Consider the following 15,031-nt stretch of genomic DNA (forward strand, 5'->3'; position numbering starts at 1 on the left):
CGATTATTTTGTCCTGAGGAATCGAGTTTAATCGATTGTTTTTCAAATACCGCCATATTCAAATTGTGTTGTATAATACATGGCGGTACTTCGGTTGAATATTTCAAGACGCGAAACGTCGCCAAAGTATTCTAGAATACAAATAGATTCAACTCCTCATTCAACGCACGAACCATTACACGTAATAATTGGAAATTTGAAAAACAACTTCGAAACACACGAAGTCCTCAGTCAACGACGTAATTGTTAGATTTCGTGGAAAAGGAATTGATTGCAAAGGATGTGCAAAGGATTTGCTACAACAATTTTAAATAAACTTATTTTATTCATTATTATATCTATTTTCATATATTTACAAGATTTATGCTGCAAGCAGTCCTAAAGTTTGCAGACATATTTGAGCAGCTTCTGCTTTAGCTTGCTTCTTGTTCGGGCTGGCGACACTCGGTTTGTATTCTATCCCATTTACTTTCACCTGCATTCACAATAACATGTTATCTGAGAGTTAAATTCTCTACTACACGTTGTAAACCAGGAAGTACTTACTTCCTGTCAGAAACAGAACTCTTTACCTTGAATAGAAAATTCTTCTTATGGTCTGGTCCACACTCAAAACACAGCTCATATACCGGTGCCCCAAACTTTCGTTTCGAACAATATTCACCCAACAACGAAACTGGATGTTTTCCTGAAAGTTTAGATTGATTAAACATACATGCATTGAATAGAATAATGCACAGCTGTATAATTACTTTTAAAAAAACTACACTGGAAAAAAGACTTTTTGGAGTATTATTACATTAAGTATTTAATATTTATCCCTGATCAGTAGTCAATAATAAACGAACAAAGGTGATAGAAACCTACAGCGTCACGTGTAGCGTCAATAGGATTTGAAATTCCCAAACATGGACAGGTTATTCATTCATGAATGAAAAATAAATAGTTCACCTGAATAATATTCCACGAAACTAAGATTTTTCTCTCAATTTAGATATAGTGATTTCGATCTGTCTATTTTTGAAGCCGATTTACCTTCAAGAGTCTTGATCGTTGGCACAACTGGCTTTGCTGTTTTTCCAACTCGACTACCAATATCCTGATCGGAGACAAGACCTCGTTTGTCAAGCTTTACTTCCAACTGTAATGGCACTAAAGTGCCTTCCTTATTTTTGCCTAAACCCTCACCAGGTCTCCATCCCATTTTTTGCAGTAGCGCCATTCCCATTCCACCAGAGACAGGTTGTGCAGTTAGCAATTGATCCTAAGTAATTAGTGTAATTTCGTTGTAAATAATGCAGGAGGAATTACCTATTCGTTTTTTACTAACAGGAACTGAAGCAAGTCTCAATTCATCTCAGGAGAAATTCATCTAGAGAGCGGTTGTGTGATACTTGAGTATAAAGTAATGAAGAAATGTAACCTTTCTCACTCATCTGTCAAGGTAAATTGAAGATCATTTCGAGTATGTATATGATTCCTAGTTGACTACTATCATCTTTTAATCAAAGAGAGACATTATTCAAGGAAACACCAATTTAAAAAATATTCAAAAGAAATATAAACTTTCCAGCAAAATTTTTTTTCTTTTTGATAATACTTACCAAACAAAGATCAATGAGCACTGCGCTGCGAAGGTCGTTTCTTCTCCAATGTAGCTATGTGCCTGTAACAAACCCTCAGGTGGATACAGACCAGTGCTAACTAGTCTCAGCTCGTCAACTCTTTATTTCAAATAAATTAAAGTCACAATATTTTCTTTTCTATTTATGAAACACAAAGATGAGCAGCTGAAGATTAATTAGCATTGACCTCACAGGAGCAAGTTGCCAGTTGTATAATTATGCAACAAAGTTCACTCGTTAATGTCAGAGAGATGAAAATGTGGCAAAGTGAACAGTAAATGAATAGCATCAACGAATGAATCTGTACTGATGACAAGTGATCGTTATATTTTGTTTTCTCAACTATGCAGTAATCATCATTTCGTTTATGGCAACAATGCTCTTGTGTCCGTGCAGACACAGAGTCCACCTCTGCGTGAGAAGTGGTCTGTGCCTGCAACACAGTCTCGGTTAGACCAAAGTCATTCTTTATGGATGGTCTGGACTGAGACTGTACCTGAAAACTTGCTATAGGCAATTGCGATAACTTAGACCAAACAATACTATCAAATAATAAGCCAAAACGATGGCTAATGTAACAAGTCAAACAAATAAATTTATTACATAAGTTTTTTTTTTTTTAGAATTGTCCCAATAATAATATTTTAAAAGTTACTTAATAAAAGTTTGTTTTTAAAAAGAAACAAAAACTAGTACGTCCAATGTTATACACAGAATGTGCAATTATGATAGACGCTATCGTCATGTAAAAAATTAAAGAAAACATGTTACTTAGAGAAGTTTGAGTCATCAAAATAAATTCTGAATACGTATTAACACTTTTTTTCCTCAGAAAACGAAAGAATATTTTGTGTACTTTAAAAAACGAAAGCGAAAATTTGATATTAAAATATGCAAGTAAATTGCATAGTGATTTTTCATTTTGAATTCGATTCAGTGCACTTTGTAAATTTTTCCCAGTATTTATACCTGTTAAAAGTCTGATAAACTAGGGAAGCTGTACTTAGTGTAGTAAATCGAATTCGCCATAGCCTTCGAGACAAATATTGAATAAAGAGCTGGAACTTAAAATACCGGGACAAGTGAAGAAGACAAAGATAATCGATCGTGTTACCTTACGGGCCCATGCTTGATAGCCAGCAGATAGTTCAGAGGCTGATAGCACTTTGACTCCAGTGCTACCCGTGAACTGACCTGGCATCTGTTTACTCTCAGCCCAACTTTTCATCTGAACAGAAATTATTCGAATTAGTATTTTCAAATTACGTCTAACGTGTTTTGTTGCATTGTCTTATTTGATTATCGCTGTCAGTGGAAATTATTTACCCCATTTTGAGCTCTGTACATTTCATTCAATGCTTGGACGTCGTTTGGATTTTCTCTGAGTTTTCTCATCGCGGCTAATCTCTGAGATACGATGCAGCCTATATCAACATTCTGAAACATAAACGATGTAATGATCTCACGATTCACCGCACAACTTCAAATTTTTTTTATTGCCTCACATACCTTCAATAGGGAAGGCTGTGAAAATACAGGCGATTGTGGTGCAGGTGTGGGGGCAGGTGTAGGTATAGGCGCAGGCACAGGTACAGGTGCTGGCGATTGTGTTGGCGCTGGCATTATTGCAAGCGGCTCAGGTGGAGCTGTCACTGGAGCAGTTGGCTTCTTTGGTTCGGGCTTCTTTGGGTTAACTGGTACCCACTCGTTCTCTGTGTACAAATAATGGGAAAAAATATCAGTGCGCTCATGCCGCATATATCCAACCTTTAAAGTAGACTGAATAATTTTCTTAACGTTTTTTACAAGAGAAAATGAAGGTTCTTAGATTTTTATTTACATAGACGAATGTTCATTCAGCAACTGTGAATATCTGTCAACAGTAAGTTACACATTCACTCACCAGTTTTTCTGTGATGTTGTCCACTAGAAACTGGAAATTGTAATCGTAACTGGGTCGACGACTCTGCCGCTTTTTCTTGGAATGTTTTTGTTGGTAACTGTTTTGCATCCTGAAATAGCATAAAACTTCGTTCTAAAGCCTTGTTCAATCGTATTTCGATGGCAAGACCTTGCGATAATTAAACCCGAATTTTGAGTGGGAAAGTTTAGTATTTTGATTTCGATTGTTATTCAGAAGCTATTGAAATTGGCATTCTTTCACACGCTGCCAACTCACCCGAATATTCATGATTATTGAATTGGGCCTATCTTTGACAAGGAAAGGATGATGAAAGCCTTTTTCAGAATTACTGCCATCGTCGTCTGAAGATATGCTGGACAGTTCACCCAAGGCTTCGGATTTTGATAGGGATTTGCAAAAATCTGAGAAAACAATAGACAAAATTAGGATACTCCGATGGCAGATTTTTTCTAAGGATTAATACGCTTTCGAAGATAATCACCTGTGAGTTCGTCGACCGACTTTCCTCCAGCTTGAATAGCGGCAATCACTTTGTCTTGTTGAGCAAGTGGAAGTGTTCCCTGCTGAATCATACTTATAGCATTCTTTCTAGCGATTTCGAGCAGCTTTTTTTTGTCAATTTCTATTCTTTCTCTGCAAATTTTGTACAATAAGAGAATCAATTGAGAGGTAGACTTAACGAGACATCACTTTTAGCTAAACGCTACAATATTTAACTCGAGAATTTCAGGCAGAAAAAACGCACGACTAACTTTCTTTCTCGGCTCCGCGTTCTTCCACGATTATTGCGCCTGTCTCTGCTTCTATCCCGACTCCTGCTTCTGTACCTATCCTTGTCTCCGTCTTTGCTGATTTTCCGTCTATCCCTGTTCCATTCGTGATCCCACCTATCTCTGCTTCTCTCCCTATCTCGTCTGTCTCTGCTTTTTTCCCTAGATCTTTCCTTGCCTTTACTCCTGCTGCGCTGAGATCTGGAATGGCTTTTTGACTTGGATCTTTTTCTCTCACGAGACCCGCTTTTGCGGTGATGTTTTTCTTCGTGACCTTTGTCGTTGGAATCTCTACGTGTCTTGTCTTCTCTTTCCTGTTTGCCGTTTCTCAACTTGGACTTTATTTCCTCCCGACGCTTCTTTTCCTTCTCCTTTAAAATCATCCGCAGATCATTTCTTAGTGTTACACCCACTTGCTGCAGCCTTAGCATTGGACTTGGCGTTCTCACAATTGATCTATTTGATTCTGGACTCAAGGATGGCGTTCCATGATTATCGCATGATGAGGGACTTGGACTCAGCGTTGGAGTTCTATCGTTGCCACTGCTGTCAGACAGTTCGCCATCTTCCATGCGAGCAGCCTTTTCTCTTGCCTTGTCCTCAACTTCTTTCACGACTTCACTGTAAACCACGCTATGCTTCAGATCCTTGATAAGAATTTTTCCTGCTGCTCCCTGCTTCGGATTTTCTGTATTAAAAGAAAAGTATTGTTTAATAGGTGATCTCTTACAAAAGATTGTGAAAAATTCTAGATGCTTAAAACGAAAATCGATAACTAACAAACAAATGACTAATAGGACGGTAATGAAATCGATATAATAATCATTTTGCAGTGATTCCCTAATATACTCTGCCTTTCCCACAGATATAGGACTTATCCCTCTTTGCCATCAGAGCTTTCAATTAGCAAAAAGTAACTTTTATAGTCTATTACTTGCTATTCGAGGAATGTTGATGATTCAATTGGTATAAAATAAAATAATTTGTTTTTGAAAATCATATGTCTAAAATTGAGGATAAAAACGTTTGTAATAAGATTCCAATAGAATAATCCTTGTTGCTGAATCCTAATATAGGAAATCCTTGTATAACATTAAGTATATCTAACAGTATGAAACTTACGGATGAATGAATTATTTTAATTTTATTATCTACGTAAAAGTATGTTTGCTATCTGCAAGTTAATACTGTGAATTAAATTGTTAAAAGTGATTTTAATACACACCAAGTAATCTTGGCATGACTATGTCCTCCAAGTTATCCTTGTTAGTTTTACTTGCTACGAAAGGTTGCCGGGGACTTGATGGTTCCAAAAGTGCCTCATGTTGTTGATGCACTGAATGCTCAGGCATTGCTAATCCTGGCTCTGTTTTGATCAAAGAATTTTCTGCAAGCTTTGAAACGTTCTTATTCGCATTACCATTAGTAGTTGCATCAAATTCATCATTCAAGTAGTTTTCACTTATTTTGGAGTTCTTCTTAAAGCCATCACTATCAATCTTTTGTACTTTTCGTTTCTGCTCATCCGATTCGGAAGTTCGACTCGACGAAGTATCTCGCTTGCGTTTAGATTTCTTTTTATGTTTTTTTCGCTTCTTCGAGCCTGAAAAATAAGAGCAAAATAAGAGCAAAAATAAAAGAGACTGGGAACTTAAGATTCGTTGAACTAATGTGGAATTGTTGATCCTAAATCAATATGTCTCCTCACCATCTTCAGCCTCGCTGTCGCTATCGGACGAATGTTTCTTAGTTTTCTTCTTGTGTTTTTTATCCTTATGCTTGTGCTTCTTCTTGCTCTTTTTCTTCTTAAGCTTATCCGATTTTTCGCTCTTTACACTGATATCTTTGGCAATCTCGTTATCGCCGCTTCCAGGTGAAATTATTCCTTCATCGGCGTCAAACGTACTAAAAAGTTCGGTCAAAATTTCATTTGACGATTTTTCGGGTAACCCTGGCTCCGATTTAATTTTAACCGCGTCTACACCCACCGTCGTAATTAAATTTGCTATATCGAATAAATCGGCCATCGGTAATTTTCTTTCCTACCAATTGTCAATGAAATTCCATACACCTGCAGAATTTAAAAAGATAAAATTGTCAAAACGCAAAAATATCCATCCTCCCGCATAATCTACGTCCCATCACAAACACTCTTATGCCATGTACTCTTCTAAGTACTACTGAATGTAGCTACCATAGAGATCAGTGGTAAGCTACCCAACCGTCAACTTGGCTAAAACTGTCGTCGTAGTGATGAGAGAGCGAGACGTATAGCCCTGAATTACCACCATGGGTACTCCGTCTCTCTCACTCTGCATTTTATTGGCTGAGAGAAAACGTATCGGGCAAGCAGCTTGAAGAGCGAGAGAGACAGGCTGCTCATAGCACGAGTGCTCTATCTCACTCCTCCGTCACAGTTTTTGTAAAGGCGATGCTTTGCGCGATGCTACCACCAGTAGTAGTATATGCTCTAAAGCGAAAACCTACCCGTGAAAATGTGTCTGTAGCGGCAGCAAAACGCTGTCCTATAAACGTCCCGTGAGTTGATCACGTGGTTCGTCACTACATATTTCGAACGCACTCAAATAGCGTTTTCAGTTGGCTGCACTGAGTGTGTTTCCCCTAGGATTACGCCTTTGCTATTAGTTGAAAACTGAAGATATCGCACTCAGTGTAGCCAGCTAAAAACGCTAAAGACAAGTCTAAACGCGCGAAGCAAAGCTTCAACTATAGCCTTGAACTTGACTAGCGCATTATCAGCTAAAGGGAGTGTCTCGAATATTTTCTACGGGTCGGCATACCTGTCAAACTTATCTTTTATATTTCATTATTTTCGAAATATAATCATGGATCCAGCTGTCTTCCCCGAGGAAATATGGATCAAAATTCTTTTATACTGTGATGTGCCTGACATTATTGCCTTCGGGAGCACCTGTAAATACCTCAGGAAAACATCGGACACCGATTACTTGTGGTAAGTTTCGAGGTTATGTTGCTTAAACGCCCTTCGTACTTAACCGAACCAAGGCCTTATAGTTAGGAATGACAAGCTAATTATTTAATCATTTTTCAACCCTTCACACATACACTTATAAAGGTAGTATTACAGGACTATGTTGTACATCCCACAAAGTTTCTGAGCAAAAAGATCATAAAATGATGGTGTAGCATGTACATCTGAAAGAAATCAAGCCTGTCGAGCCAAATTTTTTCGAAATATTACCGTCAACGTGACCCGCAATTACTCAACCAAAATTCAAAACACGAAAACCCAGCTATTTACAAATTTATAACTGGTTGTCTTGTCTTAATCAGCACGAATGAGGCTGTTAAGTCCTTATCAGCATTTGGGATACGTGAACTTTGATTTTTAGAGATATATATGTCAACGTTGAAATCAACAAGGCATCCCCTTAACCCATTCTGAACTGCATTATATCTAATGGTGAAATTTTTTTTTTCAATTTATTTGAATTCTTCATACTTCAACTATACTAAGATATTTGATTTTTTTCTAAATTATTTTGAATGTTATTGGTTTGAAGATTTGTTGAGAGCGTCATTCATTGATACTGGAAGAAATATCTGCTTTTGATATTTAAAATAGAATATACAATTTATAAATTTCTGTAATTGTCAGCAGCCAAGATCATTTGATTAAAATTTGAAGTTGAAATCTTATACCCTCGCCCAGGGTAATTGTATTGTCAAAATTAAACCCAACCAACTTCAGCCGCACCCGTGAATCATGGATTAAGTAAACCATGCACGCTTCGGTACATAAAAACTTTTTTTATTTCAGGAAAATCAAATGGCTGCAGCTCATATCCAAAGTACAATTCAAATTTCCTGACATGAAATGTCTCCAGTTACTAAGCGTTAGTTTTAAGGCGATGTGCTACCGACTTCACATGGTAGTGACGCTGGGAGAGAGCGTTCCATTCCCTAAGTGCTACCACTGCAGTGGTTACACGTGTCAAAGGAACTGCGTCGAAGGTTCGAGTTCAAAGGTGGTCATCGAGATCGGGAACAAATACACGTGGGTCATAACGCCTCATTTCGGTCTAAGACGGCATTTCTCTATGTTTGGCATACCGAAATGCAACACGGCCAACGCAGCGGTGCAAACACAGGCACCAAGCATAGCGAGCAGTAGCAGCAGGTTAAAAACTGATGCAAAATCAATTGCCAAAAAGCTGAAACTGGTGAGGCTATCCGAGCTAGCAACGGCAAAAATTCCACGACCCAGTGGACCGTTTTGCGTATTTTGCAATCCGGTTAAATTGTATCGCGAGAAAAAACGCCTCGCATCGCACCAGAATGATGTACAAAAATACTCTAGTACAAATCCTATTTATCAAAAATTATTGAATGGATATTGTGCAGACACCATTGAGGTTCTCGGAATTCCTAACGTTGATGTTGTTAGTCCGGCGGAAGCCCTCTTAAGCGATGGAACTTTTTCGGTGCTAAAGACTTTCGTCGATCACTTGTTTCACCAGATGGGTTTAACGGCGACACTGAGAAAGCCAAACGCTGTACTTATGTTCTGCGAACCACTCGCCATGCATCCATTACTCAGAAAACAGCTACTTCATTACTTATTTCAAGAGGTCAAAGTTGCTAGGTAATTTTATTCGCTGAATTTATAAAAATAGAATCACATGGAAATAATTATGTAGCCGGTTCTTAGATATTTGAAGTATAATCTTCACTGCTGCAGAGAGAAGATTTACTTGTTGAGTTGAATTTTAACAATTTCAATTCTCTCACAATCGTTTCAGGGTATGTTTAGTTCCAAAACCCTTGGCTGCTTGCGCAATGCTCGATGTGGAGACTTGCGTTGTAGTAGATAGCGGTGCTCTGAGTACAACAGTTGCTGTTGTCATCGGAGGAAGGGTGATGCCTGATCGGTGGCGTCTATTGCCTGTCGGTGGATATCACGTAGCCCATCATTTGAAACAAGCGATGCATTGGCAGCCAAAAGAATACCATCAGATTCCTGTATCTTATTTGGACACTATGGCTGTCAAGGAGAGATGCAGATTGAGCTACAACATTGAAAATGAAGAACGGAAAAGAGGGCCAACCAGAAGAGAACACATCAATCTTAGGGTTGATAGTTATGCAGATTACAAACAGTTTTGGGTAAGTAAAAAGTAAATGATATCAAAATTATTTATGCAGGTGTGTCGATTGATTAGAGCAAGTAACAACTATTCTTGATGAATGTTAAATATATCCTTAATTAACACGCAATTTACTGAAATTTGTCATGAATCGATAAGAGTTGTTCATGTAATAATCTGTCGAGAAGGTAATTGAACACTATGAAATATGTGATGAAAATCTTTTGCATTCCATCGATTGTTATTAAAATAAATAAGTTTTCATTGAAAATTGATATGCTTGGTTGATGGGCGTTGCGATCCACCCACGCTTTTTGGGGTGAATTTTAATTTCGACGATTTATCATCATCAAATTCTTTAATGATCGGAAAGAAGTTTATAAACTTTCTGTAGCGATTAGTCAAATATTTCTTATTATTCTCCAATGTATAGATTGATAGAACAAGAAATTGATTTTGGCAGAGAGTATCGCTGGGTTCTGAGCTTTACATCGCACCTGAGATGATGTACGTTAGCCTTGGGCTCCCCGAAGTGATCAAGGAAGTGACTATGGGCCTTTCGGAAGAACTGACCCAGGATTGTCTATCCCATATTCTGTTGACCGGAGGTAACACTGATTTGGCGGGATTTGACCTCAGGCTATCTAAAGATTTGCGCGAATTACTTCCGGAGCACAGTCCAATTTTGGAGGTCAGAAGCTGCCCAGGAACTCACAGCTGGAATGTGGCTATGGGATCAACTTACGTACCTTTGGCCGTACATCCTGGTATGTTGTCACCTTGTTTGGTAAACACCATATTTTTCTACTGTCATCGATCAGAATTTTAAATTGTATCAGGAGTTGAGGATGAGATAAGAAAAGAGTGCAAAAAGTCTCTCGCTATTTTCACGTATGGCGTAGATACAGGGAATTGAATATCGTTATAAAGCATTGTGAGAAAAGCATTGGGTGGATTCTGAAAAAAGGTCCAAGCAATTTGTATCTTCATTTTAAATATTTGAAATTACAAGGTTAGTTATTCAATATAGAAATCTCGATACATGGATTGCGTTGTGAATTGTAATGCTGAACAATTAACATCGTCATACAGCTTTAATGTGGAGCTGAAAAATATTCAGCAAGATTTAATTGTATTTAACTATTTAATACGGAAAGCACTTTGCCGTAATTTTTTCGTTCATCTCAGAACCAAAATATTTTTACTTCTTACCTTTTGTACCTATTTATTCTTGCATCGATAAACGATCCGCTTATTTGACTTGCAGACAAAACGCCACCAGAATATGTGGAAGGGAATCCATTCTGGTTATCGCGGGAAGAGTACGTCTTATTTGGATGTGAATCGCTTGAATAGTAACAAAGTAGCAAAGTGGGAGATAGATATCAATGACGAATGATTCAAGTCATGAATACTAGTACCTTAGCAATGATTATGCAAATTAGCAAACCAGTACATATGTCAAGACGTAATATCAGGAAGAGAAATGTTACCAGTGTCAAGTATATTCTATTCCTATATTGTCTATCAACTCGCAAGGTATGAATTCTCTTATAATATTATAATAATGTTAAATTAACTAGAATGACTTTATACATTATTGAATGCATGCATGTTGTACGGTTTTGAATATGCCTCCACATTATCATGTAACCGGCGTCACATATTTCATCTAATTTCTTCAAATATTTTAACAGACTAACTCACCAGATACCAACTCGAAAAATTCTTTGCAAATTAATCTTATTCAAATAGTAAATCAACAATAAGCAAACTTGCACTTGTAAAAGTATTTTAACGTAACTCTGTTGCATTATAATACATTCTGAACCAAATAAGAATACTTAATTTCAGAATGAACGTATGAAATTTGAAACTTTTTAACTATAATAATATTTGATATATATGAGAAGTTTGAAATGTTATTCTAGCTTCCCCGCTCATGATACCTGCAGGAACTTCAGAATTTCTTATTTCACCAGATTCTGAATTCGAGGTTCAACTAAAGATTGATAAAATTACAACTAGATGAAATTGAGAATCTAATCTGATTGAAATGTGGAATGAATGGTTTCACTGCCTTATTTCACTATGCTAAATTTATTATTTATGTATCTCTGGCAAGTGTTCAACACGCTATTACATGACACAAGACTGGGAGATGTTATACAGATGTCAAAAATTTAGCAATGAAAATCTTTAAAACTTTTACTACTTGGTAAAGTTTTCTACGCGCAATAAATAGTTTCATTTTAATATGTTACTGCATCTCTTATCTCTCCGCTATATTGTTTCTTTAATTCACATTGAAGAATGATATGGAAAAAGGAAAGTATGATTAAAACAACTAGTATCATTTCATTTTGCGCGTTAAATGAATTTTAAACTTGCAATAGTATTCCGGAGAATGTCATTTGTTATTTCGTAAATTTATATTGGATTTTTTGCCAAAAAAAAAACAAACAAACAAAAAAGCAACACAATACGTGTATGTGTGTGTGTATATATATATATATATATACATAAATGTATGTATGTATGTAGAGATTTTTCTAGTCACCATAAACCTACCTAGAACATTAAGAAGAGAGTATACTTCCAAAATAGTAATATATACGTATACATATGATATATATGTATTGAGTAATAATTAGTAATGATAATTAACTGAGAAAAAGTAATAATATATTAAACTCATGAGTCTCTCGTTTATAGATTTATACAAAGTAAGAACAAAGAAGTAATTGTTATAATAATTTATACGTCAAGTTTCATAATATTTATTAATAATGACTATACCTAATAATGCTGCTTATGATGAGGTATAAAATATAATTAATATTAGTTCACAGCAACGAGCTCAATGAACATATTTTGTTACATATTATAGCAGATTTTTATCACCTTACTATATAATTCCATCAATACAAAATATTTTCGATAAGATATTGTACAATTTAATGATAAGTTTATTGAATTTTACTAGCACAATGTTTTTTTTTTTTTTTTTTATTATTTACCATTCTTTTTCTTCTCTTCAGGTAGTTCCTCAAACGACTAAAACCTTGAAGGAACTCACAGCACTAAAGCTGCATTTCTTTTCTATAATGTGTAACAAGTTCATCATTCCAGTTATAATTTCTTCAATATCGATATCTTAAAATATTTCATTACCGCAACGAACGAGAATTCGTACTCGGTGATTCAGTCTCTGTATTTATTTTAAGGCTGTACATTTGGTAACTTGTTGTGATTTCCTTCATAGATTATTCATAATGTTAATGTTCTCAACATTCAAATTTGTATTATAATCAGTGTTCTGCTACAGATATGAACAAAGGATAATATACCAACATCAATATAGAATCAGCTCTATCTATTTAAGAAAACACAGTTTCACACCTGAATTCTAACAATCTAAAATGTCAGTGAAAATGGATGAAAAGAAGAAAAATTGTTAAATAATTATTCATTTCCCATCAGTTTTTACAAAATATTTATGTATAATCCTGTAATTATTGTTGCTTGGCACAAGTTTTTATCGGATGGAAAAATAAATAAATAAGTACATGTGAGTGAAAGGGATATGTTATGAAATTACATCGACGCATTTAAGCTTGTTGTACGCTCAAGCTTTTATAATTTTAACATTTAATTTTGGTAAATTATGTAAATAACAAGAGAAACACATTTATTCAGTAATTTATTTCATCACACTTTACATCAAGAAGTCTCGTTATATTATAGATAAAATAAAATACAACGGCATGCGTACGATACACATATACATATATGTATATTTATGTTTACTCATACGCACATGTATATGTTTATGCATATATATACATATATATGTATACGCACACAATATTTACACACGCGCACACAAATGCCTGTGTTTCTATCGATGTATACTATTTACGACTGTATATTTTGTGAATAAATTTTTATTTTTTTTATTTTTTCTGTCCCAAGAATAGAAAGCCAATAAAAAAAAATAGTTTTATAAAACTTTTTTTTCTAATCGTTCTATATTTTATCAACTCTCGTTTCCGCTTTATACTCTTAAGAATTATTTCTTCATCGTTCAGTCCAAAATATTAGCGCTTTTTAATTTGTTCATACTAATTGAATAGTAGCAATAGAATTAATGAAAATTACAGATTCGAATTGTTACAAATCTGACAAATAAGTAAATAATGAATTGCATACTCGTTAGATAAACTGTAAAAACCTTTGGCTAAATGTGGTAATAATTATTCATATCATTTGAAAAGAAACATTATTATACATGGTAATAATAGAAGATATATTTTTTACTCTATGATCTGTGACGTGCAGGTTTATGACCCATGATAATCACTCTTGCAATTTAAATTTACTCCGATGATAAAAAATACGACCGGAATACAAGAGCGAGGCAAAAGCCTGTTGGAGATCATAAAGGCAAGGTACGTACATCGTGATCGACAAATGACTTTATGCAAATCACTCAATTAGTACAATCTTATCCTATGTTACTAACAGTTAATCGTTTATTTTACTTACTTTAATTTTTTTTTTTTTGGTATCAGGTCAAACCACCCAAGCCACTGAACGTCAATCTTTGCTAAACATGCCGTATCGATAGACCCGTGTGTTTATAAACTGTTACACTTGATCGCTATGACTTGAGGCCATAGTTGCATTTTAAAAATTTGCAACGGAACGAAAAAACTACATGCGAATCTCCGCGAAAATGTATTATTTTTCTTAATTTACTTGGGTATTTCAAGTTCGATAAAATTAATGAAAATAATGGACTCAATGGATATACATAAATATAAGTATTACGTTTTAATTTGATAGAAAATGTGAACGGTTAAGAATCTGTACAAAAATGACGTTTCAAAGATTCTGTCATATTTAAATTCAAGAAGCATGTATGCTAGAACTAGAAATTTGAAGTACAAACAACGTATTTTATGACAAGTTCGCTATTAGAAATGTATGTATCAAAAAATCTAACATGGGAAAGTTTGGTTCTCTCGAATAAGTAATAAATAAATACTTTAAGATATATTTGTCTTATTTTGGCATTGTCATGTCTCAGGATGCTTTGTTTTCGTTTTAATACGAATTTCAATTAATCGCACTTTTGCAAGAACTTTCGAGTACGATGAAGTAATTAAACGGACGATGATTTACATGTAACATGTTTGGACGTGGACTTTGGAGTATTAAATTTTATTCTATTTCCAACAGCTATTAAATGTATGAACGTATGTATGTTCGTGTATATTACAAATTAGAATATATAAAATATACCCTAAGTTTTGAAGAATATTTTGTTTTAATTTCTACCTGCATATTTGTGATGCAAATTTGGCTCACAATTGTTTTTGTAAAATCTTATATATTATATATGTAATAGCGTTTCAAAACTATTGAAAATCGCAGTGGTATCAAACAACGACTATTTATTCTTGTTAGTAAAACTTTATGAATTTATATCGATACTTTGACTAATTATACTCTGACTTTTTAACAATAATCACTGTAAAATAGTACGTGTATGGGATAACTTCTGTCACAAAAAAAATT

The 15,031-nt window shown here is 35.1% G+C and overlaps 2 protein-coding genes across 7 annotated transcripts; one reads left to right on the plus strand and one right to left on the minus strand.

Annotated features, from left to right (window-relative positions):
* Positions 1–305: 305 nt before the first annotated feature.
* LOC124223363 (protein Son) lies at positions 306–6,544 on the minus strand. 5 transcript variants are annotated; one of them, XM_046635220.2, is made up of 13 exons: positions 6,514–6,544; positions 6,028–6,390; positions 5,545–5,922; positions 4,302–5,007; positions 4,031–4,182; positions 3,805–3,950; positions 3,529–3,637; positions 3,135–3,337; positions 2,952–3,062; positions 2,740–2,853; positions 1,036–1,264; positions 573–688; positions 306–475 (listed from the first exon to the last, which is right to left on the minus strand). In XM_046635220.2, exons 2-13 carry the CDS (start codon positions 6,344–6,346, stop codon positions 362–364), a joined length of 2,697 nt encoding a protein of 898 aa, XP_046491176.1. In that variant the 5' UTR covers positions 6,347–6,390; positions 6,514–6,544; the 3' UTR covers positions 306–361. The 5 variants fall into 5 exon arrangements, 2 of the variants coding, with proteins under 2 accessions (XP_046491176.1, XP_046491177.1); XR_006884278.2 differs by lacking the exons at positions 306–475; positions 573–688; positions 6,514–6,544 and adding exons at positions 1,331–1,436; positions 1,605–1,666 and having other exon boundaries at positions 1,220–1,264; positions 6,028–6,507; XR_006884280.2 differs by lacking the exons at positions 306–475; positions 573–688; positions 6,514–6,544 and adding exons at positions 1,331–1,436; positions 1,605–1,724 and having other exon boundaries at positions 1,220–1,264; positions 6,028–6,507.
* A 541-nt stretch (positions 6,545–7,085) lies between these two features.
* Positions 7,086–15,013, plus strand: LOC124223479 (actin-related protein 2-like). Of its 2 annotated transcripts, XR_006884313.2 has the most exons (6): positions 7,086–7,293; positions 8,122–8,946; positions 9,104–9,467; positions 9,912–10,215; positions 10,716–10,987; positions 11,380–15,013. XR_006884313.2 is itself a non-coding variant. In XM_046635474.2 (5 exons), exons 1-5 carry the CDS (start codon positions 7,166–7,168, stop codon positions 10,802–10,804), a joined length of 1,710 nt encoding a protein of 569 aa, XP_046491430.1. In that variant the 5' UTR covers positions 7,086–7,165; the 3' UTR covers positions 10,805–15,013. The 2 variants fall into 2 exon arrangements, 1 of the variants encoding a protein (XP_046491430.1); XM_046635474.2 differs by having other exon boundaries at positions 10,716–15,013.
* Positions 15,014–15,031: the final 18 nt, after the last annotated feature.

Source organism: Neodiprion pinetum, chromosome 7 (genome assembly GCF_021155775.2).
Source record: "Neodiprion pinetum isolate iyNeoPine1 chromosome 7, iyNeoPine1.2, whole genome shotgun sequence".
NCBI lineage: Eukaryota > Metazoa > Arthropoda > Insecta > Hymenoptera > Diprionidae > Neodiprion > Neodiprion pinetum.

Coding starts and splice junctions, on each gene's coding strand:
- LOC124223363 (XM_046635220.2), bottom strand. CDS start 6,346: ATGGCCGATTTATTCGATATAGCAAATTTAATTACGACGGTGGGTGTA. Junction 4,183..4,301: donor ACGCGGAGCCGAGAAAGAAA/GTTAGTCGTGCG, acceptor CAAAATTTGCAG/AGAAAGAATAGAAATTGACA. Junction 689..1,035: donor AACGATCAAGACTCTTGAAG/GTAAATCGGCTT, acceptor CTAAACTTTCAG/GAAAACATCCAGTTTCGTTG.
- LOC124223479 (XM_046635474.2), top strand. CDS start 7,166: ATGGATCCAGCTGTCTTCCCCGAGGAAATATGGATCAAAATTCTTTTA. Junction 8,947..9,103: donor CAAGAGGTCAAAGTTGCTAG/GTAATTTTATTC, acceptor CAATCGTTTCAG/GGTATGTTTAGTTCCAAAAC. Junction 9,468..9,911: donor CAGATTACAAACAGTTTTGG/GTAAGTAAAAAG, acceptor TGATTTTGGCAG/AGAGTATCGCTGGGTTCTGA.